This window comes from Strix aluco, chromosome Z (genome assembly GCF_031877795.1).
Source record: "Strix aluco isolate bStrAlu1 chromosome Z, bStrAlu1.hap1, whole genome shotgun sequence".
Taxonomy (NCBI): domain Eukaryota; kingdom Metazoa; phylum Chordata; class Aves; order Strigiformes; family Strigidae; genus Strix; species Strix aluco.
Genome location: NC_133971.1, coordinates 9,456,627 through 9,476,717, shown reverse-complemented (window position 1 = coordinate 9,476,717; position 20,091 = coordinate 9,456,627). Strand labels below are relative to the sequence as shown.

At 46.1% G+C, this 20,091-nt stretch overlaps 1 protein-coding gene across 1 annotated transcript; it reads right to left on the bottom strand.

Annotated features, from left to right (window-relative positions):
• Positions 1 to 2,054: 2,054 nt before the first annotated feature.
• Positions 2,055 to 19,577, bottom strand: LOC141918750 (forkhead box protein J1-B-like). The gene is given in 5 exon segments (XM_074813615.1): positions 2,055 to 2,338; positions 2,341 to 2,383; positions 2,386 to 2,874; positions 19,355 to 19,470; positions 19,562 to 19,577. Coding segments are annotated over 5 exon segments (948 nt in total).
• Between the last annotated feature and the right edge of the window lie 514 nt (positions 19,578 to 20,091).

The following is a 20,091-nucleotide window of genomic DNA, read 5'->3' as shown; positions in this document are numbered from 1 at the left end:
TTCTAGAAACTCTGGTAGGAGGAAAAGCCAACTGCTGACAAGCTAACATAATATGAAGTAAACTAGGATGGGAAGCCAACTGGTGATCTAAGCAGTAGTTTTCCTAATACAATGCCATACAAATGCCCTGGAATATAGACAGGAATCTGCTTTGCTTTCAGAAAGAGCCAAAATCCAATGCCTTTGGTGTAAGAGGCAGCATTTATGCCTAAACTTAGGGGAAGAACATTCTTGCATTTGACAATGCCTTTTTAAGGTCTTGCTGTCATTAAAAAAGACAAATGAGTAAAAGAAAGCTTTCTGAAATTAGACAATTCTAGATTACTTTTTCTCTAGATTAACTCCCTTAACCCTTTCAAGACACAGCTGCACAAATGAAGTGGCAGAGAGCAAAAGACTGAGATGAAAGGCCAGCTTGGAAAACAGGGAGGAGAGGACAGATACTACCTTTTTTCAGTAACAGTGCTGAAATTGTGGCCTAAGATGTCTTGCTATTGAAAACATCAAGTCCTTTTAATCTTGTGCAACATAGCTGAAATCAGCCGGAGGTAATGCTGACTATCCTTGAATTCATCCTGCATTATGCTTATGGAAGCTTAATTAAATTAGCTGTTTAGTGGCACATGCTCATTACCACTTACTGTACTCTGTGCTTAGAAAACAAAAATAATAATTTTCCTTTGGAAACACATGCTTTCATCAGCTGCACAGGTGATCTTCAGAATAAAGGAATTTTGGGCAGATTGTTGACTCTGGTTTTCCAAGTCAGTTATGTAATTTAGAATGCAAAGAACATACACCAGTGCCCTGAAATTGACCATGCAGGTCACTACTGTATATGTTACAATGCACACTCCCTTTTCTCCAATATAGACCTCTGCACCTCCATCCCATAAGAGCCACGTAGCTTTTTACCTCCATCAGTGTAATACACATGCATTGTCATAATATCAAACCCAAATCCAAGATCTGTTAAATAGGCTTCTTTAAAAATCACTGAAACTCTCATCCCGTTTAATCACTGCATTCTTCTTCTCTAAGGATGAATATAACTTCATGGCTTCCACTAGCCTGGAAATATTACTGGACAAGCCTCTAGGTAATTACTAGGGAGCCAACTTTCTTCTTCCATCAGCGATGTTAGTGAGGAAAAAAAAGAAAAATCCTGCAATGCTGGCCTTTATGTACATTTCATGCCTTTTTGTGAGCTGTAATGGTGGGAAAAACTGGAAAATTTGTGGTGAGTGTTTGCACGTCAGTTAGAATTGAGAAGAAAAAACAGATGATTGGTTATTATTCTTGCTATATGTCTCTGAGGTAAATCTAAGCAACACAAAATGAGAAGTGGAAACCGTGTGACTTTAAGGAACACACTGGGTTAGGAACTGCCAGAAGTGTTTTTTGTCCCAGTATACTCACTCGTTTGTGGCTCCTTCAATTCTGCAGATCAAAGATTCCCAGAACCCTGGGAATCATACTGACTCTAAGTATTTTACATTCCTAAGTGACTACCTATCTACAGCCTCTTTGCACTATTCACTCTAGCTGGTGCTAAATATTCCACTCCTAGGCTGGCAATAAAGGCACGTATCTCTGTAGAAACCTGCAGCTTGCTAAAACATGTTTGCAGGTGGCACATAAATATCTACTTCCCAAAGCCTCTTAACAAGAACATACATGCTCAATAATTACACACAATGTAATTTAATTACACACAATGTAATTTAAGAAAATATTGCACACTGGCAAAATAGAAAGAAGAGTGCTGAATTTCCCTTTCTTACCTGATGGTTTGCGGGGAGCCTAGCACAGAGTACCAAGTGCTGAACATGTAACCTTGTGGATGATGCTAGAACTGCTTTCTGCGCATGACCTCTGGTCTCTGCCACGGTAATGTCAATGGCAAGACTAGTTGTCTTAGCAGCCGTCATTTATTGCACCTGGTGTTTCTGTAAATAATCTTACAATACAGCTGGTCAAAGTCAATGTAGATATCTCTGTCTCTAGAAAATCTTGTCCCTTGGGAGTCCCAGCAGCACGGGGGGAGCGTCCTACTAAAGTCTGTGTGGGCTTATGAGAGATGCCAGACTGCTCCAGTCACTTCCATCTGCTGACAAAGAGGCATCACTGGGGTCAAAAAACTGCTCCATGTTGAGAGAGTGGGAGACGTCATCTTCTGTCTCTTCATCCCAGGGATGCTGCAGGAGGGAAGTGGCCGTCCAGGTTTCAAAGTCCAGGTTGTTCTGGTTGGATTCGGTGAGGACCTGCCCCTGCCCCTGGGGACAGTCCATGTGCTGCCCGTCTCCTGTCAAGTCCAGGTTGCCTGTTGTGGGTTGTTTGCAGGCGTGAGCTCCAGATCCTCAAAATGGAGACTTCTCCCTTCAGGCTGGAGAATTCTCCCGTCAGGCTGGTGTCAAAGATGGCTTCCCAGTCCAAGTGCCCTTCCAGTGATCCCAGCTCAGTCTGCTCATCCTGGCTCAGCAAGGCAGGGTTGGAAAGCTGAGGCTCCTTAGCCATCTGCTTGAGCGAGGCCTGCTTGCGCTTGTGCCCTGCTGGATTGGAGTTCAGGTTGCCGGTGACTTCTTCAGACTCTTCCAGCAGCTGCCACAACTCCACATTAATGTTGAGGATGTTATTGGAGGTGGAAGCCGAAGCAGCTGGGCTGGTGACGCACTCTGCTTCTTGCTGGGCTCTTTTGGTGAAGGCCGGGTGGATCTGCACTGGGGTCATTCTCCTCTTTTTGGAGACACAGTTCTTGAGCCGGTTGGTGTATTGGGGGTCAAGCTTCCAAAACCCACCTTTCCCTGGCTTGCCCTTCTCCCGAGGCACCCTGATGAAGCACTTGTTCAAGGAGAGGTTGTTCCGGATGGAATTCTGGACCCAAAAGGGAAAAAAAAAACAGGTTGAATGCTTGTCTGCTGCTGCAGCCACTACCTGTGTGGAGAGGCTGATTTATACAGTCCCAAGACTCTCCCCAGCCCTGCAAGAGGCCATGAAGAGCCTTGTGAAGACACTAGATGGTGAAGAAGCTAGAGACCGCTTCGCCGGCAGCACTAGCAGGGCTGCAGCAACTCTTTTTTCAAGGGCTCTACAAAGTGTTGGTTAATGTTTATAGGCATATTAAGTTATTTGAGAAGGAGCATATATCTTCCCACAAATGCAGGGGAGGAATGGAGGGGCAGAGACTGTCAGAGTTCACAAAGACATGTTAACCCTTTATCAAACTCTGTCACTTTGAGCCCAGAAAAGCATAAGAAACTGATCCCACAGTCTTTGCTCCTTCAGCACCATTTGGATAAGCAGAATGATGGAAAATATCACTGAATCAATATTCCAGAAGAGTAAAGACTATGAAAAACTAATTCTTATCACTATTTCTACAGGTATGGGGAGTTTAGATCAAATAGTTTTAAACATGAGCCTGTACTGCTTTGGAATTTCTGTAAGACTAGTTCGATAATAGAATTACAATTAAAAAAGCCTTAAAAATAGTGAGAACTAATAGCGCAAAGTGAACTTCACATTAGTCAGTTCACACAGGTCTTTCTTTAAAGCAAGTTATCAACACCTTGTTTTTAATCACATTGAAAAGGGAGATAGCACCTGGAGTTTTCTGGCACCCCAGATGGGACAGCTGCGAAGCCTGGCCCAGACCGTCTTGCCGGATGCTGGTGGGGAGAAGCTGCTCCCCAGATTCCAGTGCGAACCTACCTATTGTTCAGAGTCTCCATGAGTAATGTCCTCATCCAGAGCAGGTAAGCGACTCAAAGGTGCAACACATGATAAAGAGACATTGCATGGAGTATGGTAACAATAGGTGAAAGTGTTTTATAAGCTTTGTGCACATTTGGACAGTGATGACTTGAGTGCATGAAAGCGTGGTTGGTAGAGAATGTTGTTTTCAAGTAACAATATGGGAGCAGGACAAGGGCCAGGACAATGTGTGGAGGTTTCCCCTTGCTCCCCATTAGGATGCATCCTGAAAACACTGGAATAAGTTTGGTGGAGGTCCCCTTATAAGGGGAAAATTAAAGGAATAGTACACCCAGTGACGGCCAAAGTATAAATTGGAGGATGAGGAAAAATGGCCAGAGATGGGGACTTTGAAAAAAACACAGTTTTGTAACTCATGTTTTGCAGAAGGCTGGATAAATGGGATGAAATCCCATAGGTGGATTTGTTCCTTACTGTAAGAAACGATCATGAAACAAGAAAAAAATGTAAACTGTTGGTATCAGATTCAAATTTATTAATAACAATGGAGGATAGAAAGGAATTGCCTTGATGTCGCTCTGCTTGTCGTATTGGAAAAAAATATTTGAAAACGGAGGATAAAAAAGATGATGTGCAGTTGTTGGTTTCCCTAGGCAAAGATCAGGATAGCATTGTTGAAAGCAAGGAAAAGGGGAACTGAAGTATTTAACCCCACTGCAGGCAGAACTCAGGTGCAACAGAATCCTGTGATTCAGGCTCCACACTGCGCCAGGCAGTAGGATCAGATGGAACACCTGTATATGTGAAAGCTCCTTCTTCAACCTCAGATTTAATGAACTGGAAGGAGTCTGATGGGTCATATTGAGAAAATCTGGAGAAAATGTATGATAGTTGCAAACCATAATCCAGATTGGAATGATGTGCAGGTGTTGCTAAACATTTTGGTTCTGCCTGAGGGAGAGAGAACAGTGCTGGAAAAAGCTCAGGAGGAGACTGAGAGGCTGAGGGACTGTTGTGAGAGTGTCAATCTGAATATAATACTCTGATTTTGCCTGTTAAACAGCCACATTCACAGGAATACCATTTAGTAAAAGATCTGAGAGCTATTAATTAAATAGTGACTGATATACATCCAGAGGCACCCAACGCTTACACTTTGTTAACAACGATAGTTGATTCAGATGTTTAATGGACTTAAAAGATGCCTTCTTCTGCATTCCACTGGAAGAACTTAGTCAGAAACTGTTTGCCTTTGAATGGGAAAGCCCTCCAGTAGGGCGCAAAATGCAGCTGTGCTGGACAGTACTTCCTCAAGGATTCAAGAACAGTCCTACAACCTTTGGTAATGTACTGGCAAAAGAAGCAGAGCAATGGCAACATAAGAAGACTACAACTACCTTGTTACAATATGTAGATGGTATCTTGTTGGGGGCAGACACGCCTGAAGAATGTAAAGAGACAACTGTCAGTCTACTGAACTTTCCGGGGTTAGCAGCATCCAGAGTGTCACAAACGAAAGCAGAAATTATGCAGAAAAATGTGATTTATCTTGAATTTGAGATATCCCAAGGAGAAAGAAAACTAGGAGTTGAAAGAAAGGAGGCAATTTGTCAAATCACTGCCCCCAAATCGAAAAGAGAACTCAGGTGATTTCTAGGGATGGGCAGATGGTGTCATCTGTGGATACCTAATTTTGGATGGATGGCCAAACCTTTGTATGAAGCTGTCAAAGGATCAGGAGAGTTACTGGAATGGACTCCAGAATGCCCAAAAAGATTTGATGGAATAAAAATTACTGTCATGAGTGCTCCTGCCTTAGGTCTCCCAAATTTAACAAAACCTTTTAAACTTTACGTGCATGAGAGAGGACATCAGGAACTGGGAGTGCTTGTACAAATGTTGGGGGATTGGAGAAAACCACTAGCTTACTTTTCAAAACAGTTGGACAAGGTAGGCTCTGGATGGCCAGGATGTCTGAGAGCAGTGGCAGCTGCTGTATTGTTCATATAAGAGGCACGAAAATTGACAGAAAATTACTGTTTATGTGCCACATACTGTTGCAGCAGTACTGGACAGAAAGGACACCACTGGTTATCCCTGAGCAGGATGGTGCTATTAATACCAAGCAGTACTGCTGCAGCAAGAGGATATAGCAATGAAAGTATCCAGTGCATCGTTGTTACCTTTGCATAAGAAAGAAGAATTGGCACGATTGTTTACAGACTATTGAACAGGTATACTCCAGTCATTCAGACCTGAAGCATACTCCTTTACAGAATCCCAGCTGGGAGCTGTTTACTGATGGAAGCAGCTCCATTGTGAAAGGAGAACGGAAGGTTGGATATGCCGTTGTCACCCTAAAAGAAGAAATAGAGACACAAGCACTGCCAGTAAGCACATCCTATCAGAAAGCTGAATTAATTGCTTTTAAACACAAGCTCTGGAATTATCAGAAGGAAAGTGGGCTAATGTCTATACTGACTCGAAATACAAGCTCATGGTGCAATTTAGAGAAAGTGGGTTGTTATCTTTGCAGGGGAATCCTATAAAATACAGTGAAGAAATTATGAAATTACTTGAGGCCATTAATAAACCTAAAGAAAGAGCAGTGGTACACTGCAAAGCACATTGATCCGGACAAACTGATGTGATTATAGGAAATAGAAAAGCAGATGAGGCTGCAAAAAGAATTGCTTTTTTTAAAGAACTTTAAAAATCAACGCCCCTAAATAGACAGAAAAAAGAAAACAAGTTGGCCGAACCATTAAAATGCATAAACACTGCCAAAGGATGGTGAGTAACCCCGGCTGGACAATGTGTGGTAACTCCACAAATAATGAGGGAGTTAATGGAGAGAACCCGTAAGAGTACACATATGGGAGCTGAAGCTTTAATTGAAGCTGTAAAGGCATATGCTGTAGGAATCAATATGATTGCCAAAAGTGTTACACAACGATGTGAAATTTGTGTCAAAAATAATCCTAAAATGCAAAGGAGATCCCCTCCCAGAGAGGTGAAGAGATTTTATGCCTGGGGAATGCTGGCAAACTGATTTTTCCAAAATACCTAATTGAAATGGATATACGTATTTGTTGGTAACTGTTGATGCTTTTTCAAGATGGCCTGAAGCTTTCTCATGTGGCAACAATAAAGCAAGAGAGGTGGCAAAAATTTTATTAAAAGAAATTCGACTGACGTTTAGGGTAACAGAAGGATTCTCTTCAGATTGTTGCAGAAATAGTTCAAGAAGTGTCAAGATTTTTACAGATTAGGGGGGATTTGCACACTCCATGCAGGCTGCAGTCTAGCGGAAAAGTAGAGAGGATGAATCAGACAACAGAGAGGCAGACTGGAAAATTGTGTCAGGGAACCCAGATGAAGTGGACATAGGTTTTGCCTCTACCATTATTAAGAATTAGAATAACTCCTAGAGTTAGAGAAGGAGTTCTACCATTTGAAATTTTGTGTGGGAAACCTTACACTGCAAATTTAACAAGGAAGGAAACCCAAATGCATCTTAAATGTGATGAGATTTTGAGTGATTACCTCTTGTCTTTGGCAAGAGTTCTCACCTCTCTCCTGTGCGAGGAGGGACTACAGGCATGGTCCTGGGGCTCCGGAGGCCCATGGCCGTGCCCCCCAGCAGGTGGGTGTCACCCAGAGTGGGGCAGGTGGGACAGGGAGAGGCACCAGGAGAAGGGGGAGAAAGCAGCACCCAGAGATGGGGTCAGAGAAATAGCAATTTATTGTCTTTTCCTTGAAAAAAGACATGCTGCAGCCCTGCTAGTGCTGCCAGCGGGGCGGCTTCTTGCAGGGCTGTGGAGAGTCCTGGGGGCCGGGGGCCCTCCTCTTCGGGGGACGCCGGGACCCCCCAGTTGAGCGGTCCCTGCCGTGGTTGGGGGAGGAGGGGCTGTGGCTGCAGCCCCGGGCAGAGGGATCTGCCACTGCCGCCTGCCCCGGCTCCTCCTGGGGCTGCTCCTGCTCTGCCAGAACAGGAGCAGATGGAGGGTGGCTGGGACCCCCGTGGAGGGCAGCTTCCAAGGTGCTCACTTCCTCCTCCCCTTCATAGATTCCAGGGATGCTGGGGGAGGTCTGGCTGGAGTCAGGAGACACCTCCCGGGAGGTGGTGGGGCTGGGGCTGGATGCGGGGCTGTTGTGCTCCCTCCTGGCAGCGTAGGAGATCAGCATCCTCCAGGCCTTATGGCTGCACTGGCGCACGATGACATCGATGAGGCCGTGCACCAGCAGTGCCGTGTGTTCCTGGAGGCTGTGCTGCAGCAGCTGGACAATGGGCTCTTCATCCAGACCACAGATACACAGGGTGTGCAGGACCAGCTTTTCTGTTGTCACTGCCAGCCACCACTGTTCCTCATAGATTCTCTCCAGCTCCTGGTGCAGCCAGGGCAGTGCAGGGGAAAGAAGATGATGGTTTTCTTGGAAAAGCAATGCCCAGTCCTCAGGCAGGACGCCAGCCACGGTAGCCCTCTTGTCTGTCCCCACAGCCCCCCGCTCTTCCAGGAACGGCCTTCCCTGCGGAGAGGACGGAGGGGATGCCGCAGGGCGATGGGGGCTGCCGTTTGCCACATGGCCGGGAGCTCTGCCTGCCTGGCTGCTGGCCACTGATGGCTGTGCGGTGGGCGTGATGACCTGCTCTAGGTAATCATCTCTTCCCCTCACAGAAAACCTGACCTTCTCCATCAGGCCTCTGCAGAGTGGGCAGTTCAATGTCCTTTTTGCCCACCGCAGCACACAGCCCAGGCAGAACCGGTGTTGGCATGGCTGCACAAACGCGACGTCCTTCAGAGCATCCTGGCAGATGGGGCAGATCGACTCTCTCCCAGCGGCCATGTCCGTGCTCTGCGGCAGGTTTGGGGAGAGCCGAGGATGAGGAGCTGCTTCCCCTTGCTGGCGTCACACGCTGGCTGCACAATGCAGAGAGGCCCCGGTCACTCACTGTCCCGTGGAGGAGAGGGGAATGGAGGGGAGGAAGAAATGCCCAGGCCCCTCACGAAGGACACCCTCCAGCTTCCCGACCCCCTTCGCCCACCCCAGGGGGACGCTTCCCTGCACAGCTCACCTCCACTGCCACAAGCACCCAGTGGTGCCCAGCTGCCTGACCCAGGCAGGGCTGGGGAAACCCAGGGGATGGCTCCGGGATGGGCACCGAGAGCTGCTGACAGCAGCCCCCAAAGCACCACCAGGAGCAGCCTCGCTCGACCCTCCAGACCTCGCAGGCATGCTCGGCAGGAGTCCAGGCATGAGCCAGACTGGGCCGGGCTCTGCTGCCAGCTGAAGAGAAGCAGAGAGGGACGTGAGGTCACAGTCTGTGACTCGCTGACATCACAGTCCACCGCTTGGTGACGTCGGCCTCCACCACTTGGTGATGTCACCTCGGGTCTTCTGCCCTTTCAGGCACACGGCATCAGGATTAAAATGAAAATACCGCTTCTTGTTGTTGTCTTCGACATTTCCATGTTACTCCAGGTTGGTCTCCTGCAACGCGTGCCCATGAGTGTGTCTCAGCCTCACTCCCAACACCTTGCAGAGGTCTCCTGCGAGGGGCGCGTGGTGGGAGCAGGCAGTGTGGCCTGCCTGCGGCTGGATGACGCCTCCCCCGCCTGGCAGCCTTTGCCTGGGCAATGCCGGGATTTGCAGGCAGGACCTGGTTGGTCAGTGGCCAGCCCAGGGTGAGAGTCATTAGGCCAAGCACTTCTTTGTTATTTTAGAAGAGCATTATCTGTTAGTTTTGACTGTGTGAGAGGAAAGGGCGCTGTGTGAGTCAGTCATGTGGGTCTGCCCATTAAAATCTCGTGAGGTGGCAGCTCATGTTTTCTATTCACAATGCTTGTCGTCTACGTCAGTGGAGAGACAAACACATCCAGATATCTCAGGCCAGTCTCTGCACCATTTTTTTTTTCTGATTTGGTTTTAAAATTAGAGTTTTTCCTCTCTACAGCCCCACTGGATTGGGGGTGATAGACACAAGGACACTTTGGTTGTAGTTGTAGGGCTGCACAATTTTTCTGTATTACTTGCCCAGTAAAATGGCTTCTCTTGTTGCTATCTAGTGGTAGGGGAAGGAGTTCTCTCTGCAATTTGTTTTTGCAACAGTTCTTTCATCTGCATGTTTACAAGGACAGGCTTGTGTCCTGAGAACATCTCTCAAATGACAAGGATATATACAAAATTACAGCATCTAGTCCTCTGAATAAAGTACAACTGAAAATTTACTAATGGTCCCCATGGCTCTGGGTGTGCAGCAATATTTGGCTTTTCCTTCTGTCTTACATAATTTTGTTGAAAAGTTGTCCTAACCATAGGAAGACTTAAGAATTTGAAGGGTCCTTTGCTAGCAAGCTTCAGGCATTTACACCTTCATTGATGACCAAATGAAAGCCCCTTCCTGATCATTCAAGCTCCACAATGGTTTGAATCAATAAAAATGTGTATGAATGGTACAGATCCTAAATTTATGTGGACTGTTTAAAAAGCAAATCCTCTTTGAACTTGAGTTTTCTTTTCCAGTATTAGCTGTATCTTCAGATACACCAACATGTTAATGGTGTAGTCATTAGCTCAGCGAGTTCATTAAAGATGCCTATTGCTCTCATCCCATTCCAAAATAATGTTGAGGATGGACAGAGAATGGAAGAATAGGTGCACAAACACCATTTGGGGCAAACCCATCAAAAATGTGGAGCACACCCATCCTGTCATGGAGCTGCAGTCATCCCCCCTGTGCTGGTGTGGGACACTGGCTGGGCCACCCGAGCAAGAGCAGGTCTCTCTGCTCTTCTTCTTGCCATACTCCCAAAGCCACTTTGCCTGCAGTTTGCAGGGAGCTGTAAATCACACCAGCCAGGCTCTCCTTGGGTTGCTGTAGTACAATTAGTGGGAAGCGATCAAGTGAACTATGGCTTGAAACCAGGGTGGGAGAGAAGGGGCCTTTTTAAGCAATAGGAGAGTTTCCCTACCTCTCTTTTACCATCTCCACGGGAATATCTCCTAGGGAGAAATCCCTGGGCACATCACGGGAGTTTGAACAACCCCACCTTCTTAAGCCTTAAATACCTGATCTCAGTCTGTGCTGGCTGAGCAGGTTGGTTAGTTCGTATTCAGCATGAACTGAAACTTCTAAAACAAAGCTCCTGCTGCTTCGGTGAGTGAGCGCTGTATCTCTGGTTCTCTGGTGGTGGGGGGGTAAGTCTGAACGTTTTCTCACCTTCTCAGCTCTCTCCCTGCACTGACCCCCTTCAGTGAGGAGGACAGCACCAAAACTGTCACCTGGCCTGTCCCTGTGCCCTGATTGTTGTCATTATTAGGGCAGGATCTTTTATGGATCCCTAGAAGGCTTCTGGCTCCTTAGGGGAGAAAAAGGTTGGAAAAAGCCAAATCATCTGTCTCCTTGTATCAGGGATGTATCTGAGCATTCTTGGAGACGAGGATCTCTTGTGCCACTGGCAGTTGGACTGGCTGACCCTTGCTTGTCCTGTCCAACCACCTCTTGTTTACAAGCAAGATGAGATGCGTTTGTCTAAGGAGATTTACATTTCCACGAGGTACATTATATACAGAGCCCTGTCATACTTGGTTCTTCTACTTGTCTCTGTCAGGTTTAAATCTCTAAGAAAGACAAGGCTACTCCTTTGCAACTGTGCATTCCCCTCTCCTACCTGATCCTTCACAAATGTGGCAATTCAATTTGTAGAGAGCTTGGAACCATAGAATCATAGAATCATGGAGTCATTTAGGTTGGAAAAGACCTTTAGGGCTATTGAGCAACCTTAAACCTAGCACTGCCAAGTCCACCATTACCATGTCCCTAACTGCCACATCTACATGTCTTTTAAATACCGGCAGGGATGATGACTCAACCACTCCCCTGGGCAGCCTGTTCCAATGCTTGATAACCGTTTCCATGAAGAAATTTTCCTGCCTTTTGCTCTGGTGTTCAGAGAATACAATACCACTGGGTGTCAAGAAGTACCTCAATAGGGACAAAAAAAAGGGGGAAACAGAGGCAGAAAGAGGGGGGGAAAAGAAGAAGGAAAAGTGAGGGAGGAAGAAAGGGAAGGAGGGAAGGACTGAAGGGGGGAAGGAAGGCAGAAAGAAAGAGAGGAAAGAGCGGGGAGAGGAGCCCGTGTGCTGGGACTAGGAGGCTTGAAGAGTGCCCAGCTTGGTCCCCATGGGCAAGAGGTACTCCCTCTCCTGAGGTGTGGGTGGCCTTTGGTGGCTGCTGCCCCCCAGCACGGGTCCACAGCACAATCTGCAAATAGCAGCTGTAATTCACACCATCTCTCTAGTGCATGCTGGCACACCCATAATGAGGAATTCAATGAAAATTGCCCCAAGGGAAATTAGAAGGACCATTTGTCAAAGGGTGGATGGTGGTTGGAAGAACAGTAGGCTGTTATGGAAAGGAAACCTGAAAAATAGAGTATGGTAACAACCAGGAGGTGCTGGGACCTGTGAAATACTCTGCCTCACATCAAACCGGCCTTTAATCCCACAGATACAACCCTGGAATGGCATTTCAAAATACAAACATGACATTTAAAAGCACTGGAAAAAGCATGCCAGTCAAAACATTGTAATTCAGTTTCCATTATAAAGTGTTCTTTACACTACACTGGAACAGATCACATGACAAGATGTCTGAATCAAGGTATTGAAATGAAGTTTTGTCTTGCCAGAATTTCATTTTGGAAAACACCTTCTTACAGATTACCATACTCGTACATAAGAATAATCAAAAACTGAAAGCTCCCCTTAGTTATACTGTAAAACCCAAAGCCTTGAAAGTTGAGGCTCTAGGCTGCCAAAAGTCCTACACCCACTGCAGTCAATGGAAGAGGAAAACACTTTTGGGTGTCCTGGAAGTCCACAGCACTCTGTAGGGTTGGGCCTGGAAAATCTGTTTCCCTTCCATAACATTTTCTCATGACCTTGTGCACATGCAGGACTGCTATAAAATAGGATTGCTTCTGCACACTGGGCTGGAAGCAGTGATTTTACTGATGCACTTGCTTGGAGAAGAGAGTGAAGAAAGAAGTACATTGAATTTACTGAGATAAAGATGTAGGATGAATGGCACATGTCTGCAAGTGTAAATCAATACACTTCATGAACGTCAAGACAGAGACACTTCCGCCTACCTTCTGCTCATCTCTGTAGGACTGAACGTTCATAGAATCATAGAACGGTTTGGGTTGGAAGGGACCTTAAAGATCGCCTAGTTCCAACCCTCTGCCATGGGCAAGGACCCCTTCCACCAGACCGGGTTGCTCAGAGCCCCGTCCAACCTTGTCTTGAACACTGCCAGGGAGGGGGCAGCCACAGCTTCTCTGGGAAACCTGTTCCAGTGTCTCACCATCCTCACAGTGAAGAACTTTTTCCCTGCATCTAACCTAAATCTTCAGTTTAAAACTGTTACCCCTTGTCCTATCCCTACACTCCCTGATAGAGAGTCCCTCCCCATCTTTCCTGTAGCCCCCTTTAAGTCCTGGGAGGCCACTCTAAGGTCTCCCCGGAGCCTTCTCTTCTCCAGATGAACACCGCCAACTCTCTCAGCCTGTCCTCACACGGGAGGTGCTCCAGCCCCCTGGTCACCTTCGTGGCCTCCTCTGGACCCACTCAAGCAGGTCCATGTCCTTCTGATGTTGGTACCCCAGAGCTGAACGCAGCACTGCAGGTGGGGTCTCACGAGAGCAGAGCAGAGGGCGAGAATCACCTCTCTTGACCTGCTGGTCACAGGAGGTGCTATAAATCCTGACACTAGTGCGTGATAAAAGAATCCAATTAATTTCACAAACTAAATAGAAATATTGAAGTTGTGAAAGTCATACAGGCAATGTTTCATACAGGTGAGGATGACGGGTTCAAAGCAGCGAGTGCTAATAAACGCATTGGTAACGTACCTTGTTTACAAATGCATAAAGAAAACCAATGCCTATGGGCGACAGGACCCAGGTTCTGCAGTGGAAGGTATTCAAAAATGTGAAGGCTGAGATGTCTCGTGTAATTTGAGAATTTCAGCAGCCTGAAATCACTGCAGGAACTTTATTTCTTCCTGTGATTTCCATTTACTGCCAAACCAAACACTGAACTGTAGTAAGGAGATCTGTGCTTGGTGAATATAAACTGTCGTTTGACACTCTCACTGACTCGGGATGTTTAGATAGAGAAAGCCCAGAAGAGCTTTTGCCATATGATGATAACGATAAACCCCTCCACCCTTGTGATACCTATGGCGCATACTGACATAGCCCAAATTCCCAGTAAGCTTAGACAAAAAGTAGTTCTGAAGTTATAACAAAAACACCAGGAGATCAGGGCTAGCCTGGCACTTGGACCATCTGGATGTGCCTCCTCCTCTGCGGGTCCTGGTCCCTCAAGGACACTTGTCATGGCACACAGAGCCATCCACGGTCACTGAACTCCTCGGAACATGGCAACAAAGAAACATGGACTACCTGGATCACTAAATCTCAACTCCTGCAGATGCATCAACCACAAAATGAGCATGTATTCCAGAAGAGCTCAGGGGACATCCTCCAGCAACCACAGGGGGTGCCTTCAGCACTCAATAGCAAATGAAAGGCCTGCCATAAAATAAAAGCTGTCAAGTCTCAGTGAATGTTCCCCAGGTAGCAGACAAAAGGAAAACCCTCAGCAGATCTGAAACAAGTCAGTGATAGAAGATAAAGGGGAAACGAGGGAATTCTGAAAGACTCAGAGCCATCACAGCCCCAGGTGCACCCAGGTACCTGTTTGGTGCTGTGCAGCCCCATCACAGCTCTGCACACAGATTAGATCCTCTGTGCTTGCTTTGAGAGGTGTTTCGGGGCTGTCCTCACAATTGGTTTTGCCTGAAACCAAGGAAGCTCTATAGCAGGTGCTGTTCCTTGTCTCTAACTTCCACAAGAGTAGGGGCAATGCTGAGACAAGCCCTGGATCTCAGAATGCACCAAAAAGATCTTACAGTTGAAGGACAGTTTTTGCATGATGTAGCCTGTCTGCAGGTTGATGCAAAGACATTAAACACCCAGACTTGGAGACATTAAACACCCAGACTTGGACACCCTCAGGACTGGTGTATATGTTGAATTTGGCTTGGGTGTTTCCAAACTCCATTGCCCGAACTTTTGCCTGCCCTGTGGCTGAGCTGTAAGACTCCTGTTGAGACGTGATTGCTTTGCACTTTTCTACACTTTTCTGCACTTTTCACACATAAAGAAGAAAAGGAAATCCAGCCTCAAAGATCCTCTGCAGACTTTGCCCTCCTCGGACTGCCTGAGTTTCCTAGGTGAGACCCATCCTCCAGCTGGGACCACAGTGCACCTTGGAGGCAGCAGAGAGTGCAAGGGACAGCAAGAAGCAGCTGGTGCTGGCAGGAGGTTCTCTTATTAGAGCTGGGTAACTGGGCTTGTGAAATTAAAGTACAACCTGCTGCTGGGCTCAAAGGCAGCAGGCATTGTGCAATGTCTAGATGTGAGGCTCCAGGGTCAGAGCTTGTTCTTTTGGTCCATCTTCAGCTCCATCTACTACTGGATCAATGACTTCTGAAGAATGAAGTGCAGAGAGAACATCTGTAGGTGCAATAAATGACGGCTGCCTAAGACAATTAGTCCTGAAGCCCCCAAGAGAAGAGGCCATACAGGATTTGGTCTGGAGTGGTGCATTACTTGCATGTAAATGCAAGAGGGGTTTTTTTCACATGGGCTGTTCTCTAATAAGAAACGTACAACTAATTTTAACTATGGAGCAGAGAAAATAGATCAAAAAATATACCACATTCAGGGATTCTTGTACTCCTGCTGAAAAACGGGGGGAAAGGTCTGTGGATCAGGTAGATGCCAAACTCCACCTCTCAGTGAAATCTGAGAAGTATGGGGAGTCCTACACGAAGAAAGCAATTTGAAACAGATAAAGGTAAAATACTGTTTTGCACAGGGGGTGTCAGTCTTCTCGAAGCTGCTATCCCAGGAGCCTGTGAAGGCAGGGAGTAGCAGCTCATCCAAAAAGGGATTAGGCTAATTCACAGGCAGCAGGTCTAAAAACAGATACAGAAAGGCTTGGCAAGCATGTATTTCTTCTGTCCCAGTTCAACAGCTACGGGTCTTGGGGAATCAAAGGGTAATGGACTGCAGATACTGGGCAGGGTCACATGCTCTGCCTAAATATCTTCCCCTTCTGCTACCATCAGAAACAGAGTACTAGGGCAGATGCACCACCGATCTAACCTGGTAGAGATTACTAGTTTGTGGACTGAAATCCTTATGATTTTGTTGACAGAAAAGTAGGTGTGTATGTTAGAAAGTTGTAATATACATCATAAAAATTAGAGCAAGGGATTTCTTTACTATTGCACAGTTGCAGTTTTTAAATACTTCCTCAACTCAAGAAGGATGAATGTTATCTACTCTCATGATTTTTTCTGGACTGCTATAGTACTTCAGGTTATGCACTTGCTGAAGTCAATTGCTGGATCTAGGCTTAGGAGGTTAGTTCCTGTCTTTTACACTATCTGTAATATACATATTACTTTTCAGCTGTGATGGTGACAAAGGAAATACTAGTATTTCCACATTACTGAGGCACAGAAATCACTTAACTATGGAGAACAGCTACAAAACCAGTAATAGGATCTGGACTCCTGATACAATCACAAGTGGTTGTTGTTGGAAGGAACCTCTGGAGGTCATTTGGTCCAATCCCCCTGCTCAAGTAGGGACACCTACAGCTGGCTGCCCACGACCATGTCCTGATGGCTTTTGAGTATCTTCAAGGATGGAGACTACCAGCTCTCTGGGCAACCTGTGCCAGTGCTTGGTCCCCCTCACAGTGAAAAAGTGCTTCCACATGTGCAGAGGGAACCTCCTGTGTTTCAGTTTATGCCTGTTGCCTCTTGTCCTGTCACTAGGCACCACTGAAAAGAGCTGGGTTCCATCTTCTTTGTACACACCCCTCCCCCGCATCAGATGTTTACATACAGTCATCATTTCCTGCTCTGAGTTTGCTCTTCTCCAAGCTGAACAGTCCCAACTCTCTCAGCCTTTCCTCACAAGATTGATGCTCCAGTACCTTAATCATCTCAGTGGCCCTTTGTTGGGACTCTCTGCAGTATGTTCACGTCCCTCTTTGATGGAGGAGCCCAGCACTGGACACAGTATTCCAGGTGTGGTCTCACCAGTGCTGAGCAGAGGGGAAGGATCACTTCCCTTGACCTGCCAGCCACACTCCTCCTAATGCAGCCCAGGACACTGTTTGCCTTCTTTGTGGCAAGGGTGTATTACTGGCTCATGCTGAACTTGGTGTTCATCAAAACCCCAAAGCCTTCTCTGCAGAGGTCTTTTCTAGCCAGACTGCCCCAGCATGTCTTGGTGCCTGAGGTTGTTCCTCCTGAGGTGCAAGACTTTGCACTTCTCCATATCGAACTGCTTGAGGTTCTTGTTGGCCCATTTCTCCACCCTGTCAATGTCGTTCTGGATGGCAGCACAACCTTCTGGTGTACCAGACACCAGTTTTGTGTCATCTGTAAGCTTGCTGAGGGTGCACTCTGTCCCATCATCTAGATCATTAATGAAGATGTTAAACAGGACCGGACCCAGTGTTGACCCCTGGGGTACACCACTAGTTACTGGCCTCCAGCTAGACTGGTCACACACCTCTGAGCCCAGCCATCCTTCCAGTTTTCAATCCTCCTCACCATCTGTTCATCCAGACCATACATCAACAGCTTGTTTCTGAGGATGTTTTGAGAGACACTGTAGAAAGCTTTACTGACATCAGGACAGACAATATCCACTCCTCTCCCCTCATCTACCAAACCAGCCATGTCATTGTAGAAGGTTAGCGGGTTGGTTAAGCGTGACTTCTCCTTGGTGAATCCATGCTGAATACTCCTGATGGTTTTCTTGTCCTTCACAGGCCTGGAAATGGTTTCCAGAATTGGTTGTTTCACCACCTTATCAGGGGATGTGGTAGGTAAGTACTGTGAGACAGCACAGGGCCTGAGGTAGACTGTCAGGATGCTCATGTAGAATCTTTCCAAAGCCACACAACACTGCTGCCTAGAGTCAGTATTTCTGTTGCATATAAAAATATCCAGTAGTTAAAGGGAGCATATTTTTATGTCTTTTTAGATATGCGTAGTATTTTATTTCTTGTTAATGGTTATTATTTCTCTCTCTCCTGAATTCTGAGAAATTGCTGTTGTGAAAGTAGGTCTGTAGTCTTTTCTGACAGCTCCGGAATCTACCATGTGGTTTCATTTAATGGAGTATGTTTACTGAGTTGAATGAAATAAGGTATCAAACAAAAATCCCTCATTGTGCTACCACTGCATAAAAAGCATCAAAAAAGCTCACTGAGTTGGACAGTCTGAAGGCACAAACACCTAGAGAGAATTTTACAAAGTATCCTTGAGAAAACACATCGAGTTACAAATGGATGTTTGGTCTGTGTATATCCAAGTAGTGAACGCTTCATAGGGTTCATTAATTTGAAAACCACCTCAAACATTTCTTTGTAGGTAGCAACAGAACTGGAAAAGACATAGACCTCAAACTCAAATTGTTTGTATCACTTGTATTCTAGGGGTGATCAGAAACTGTGCTAGCAGGCACAGGCCAGAGAGTCACCAGAGGGTCTTTGCAACAGAGGAAATGTGAGAGTCTAGTTCATTCTGTGCTTCCCAGAAAATTAAGTGATGGCTGGGAGGAGAACTAAAGGTGAGATCCCTCTACCTGGGGCAGGGGGAACTGAGGCTCAAACCTCACTGTCCTGTGCCTCACATTGCTGTCTGGAGCATGTTGTCCTGTAGGCACTACCGTGTATGTGAGGCTGAAAGTTCCCAGACCAATGCTGACTGCCTCTCTGACCTGAGCAGGTCTTTTCAACTTCCCTTACTTCAATCTCCCTATCTGTAAAATTGATTTTCTATTATTTTACAGAAATCTGCAGCCTGCTCCATCACTTCCAAAGTTGCTATGGAGTTATTTCCAGCAGCCTCTGTGAAAAAGTTGAGGCAGGAGTCCTTGCAGCCAGGTCAGCATGAACACAAGTCGCTCACTGAATGTCAGCCACCTTTGAAGCGAAACCGTCAGTGTCACTCCTGCAGTGATGAGCATAAACTAGCAAACCAAAGAATATTCACTCTGACTGCACTAATGCACTTATATGGGTTTTGAATCAGAACCAGCTCATGACTAATTAGAAGAGCAAATTAGCATCCACTTGCAATCTAATCCTGTTTCAACTGACTGAATTTTCCTCTTCTTCATCTCTTTCTTTTCCTTAGCAGAAACAAGTTTGCATAAAGTTGTTTGCTAATATAAACAATATGTCACTGCTAAACACTCAGAAGCCAAAACAAATGCAACAAAAGAAGTTTTTCATACATATTACAGCCCAGGTTATGTAGAGTGTCATATAATGAGTACATAGGGTCCTCAGTGGAAAATTCTGCTGTTTCTTCATACAACTTAAAGAAAACAAAATGAACACTCCACCATGTGGAGACCTCTCAGATACACAGCTGATCACTAACCATGCCCTGTCACACATGGCTCCCAGGGGGTTGTGACATCCTTCCTGTGGGAGCACACCAACCAAATGCATTCAGCTACAAAACACATACCTGAACAGTACAGGCTGTTGAAGGGATGGCATCCTGCTGGATCGCAACTTGTTCGCTGCACTCCAATCTGGACAGTGTCTCACGATGATACAAGCTATGAAAATGTTGATGAAGTCCTGTTCAGTGGCCTGTATTGATAACCAAACACACAGTTAACAGCAGTGAAAATCAGGAACATGGTGTTCCTATAAAGATTAGTTTCTGCACTTTTGTAAAACCACATCGCAGATGACTTACCAGCAGAGGACTCTGCATCTTGAAAACAGGAGGATGGCAACAAGGCTACAGCATACCCCCTGTGTCACTCCTTTTCCCGCTAGCCCACCAACAAAGCCTGTAATGCTAAGAAACTCAAGCCACGGATAAACAAGGCAGTTGAATTGCTTAAAATTGCTGTGTTGCACACCAGTGATGCTGAACAGACCACGTACACTTGTCCCTGTTCTTGTCAGTCGGTGGGGGAGAAGATGTGAGTGGGTCAAATCAATCTGCTTGGAAGCGTTGCAAAATAAAACCACCTTATGCTTACATAAGATCTTGCCCTGAGGTTTGTAACATGGATTTTTTAGTACAAATAATAAACCTTTTGAGAGCTGCTACTGTCAGGTAGCCGGAGTATTTCCTTCCTAAGCTGAGATGAGTCACTGCTGCCACTCATGTCTCCCAACACTACTCAGTCAAGATCAGGAACATGATCAGTATGCATATACCATAACTTCGCTTTGCTGTAACTTGAT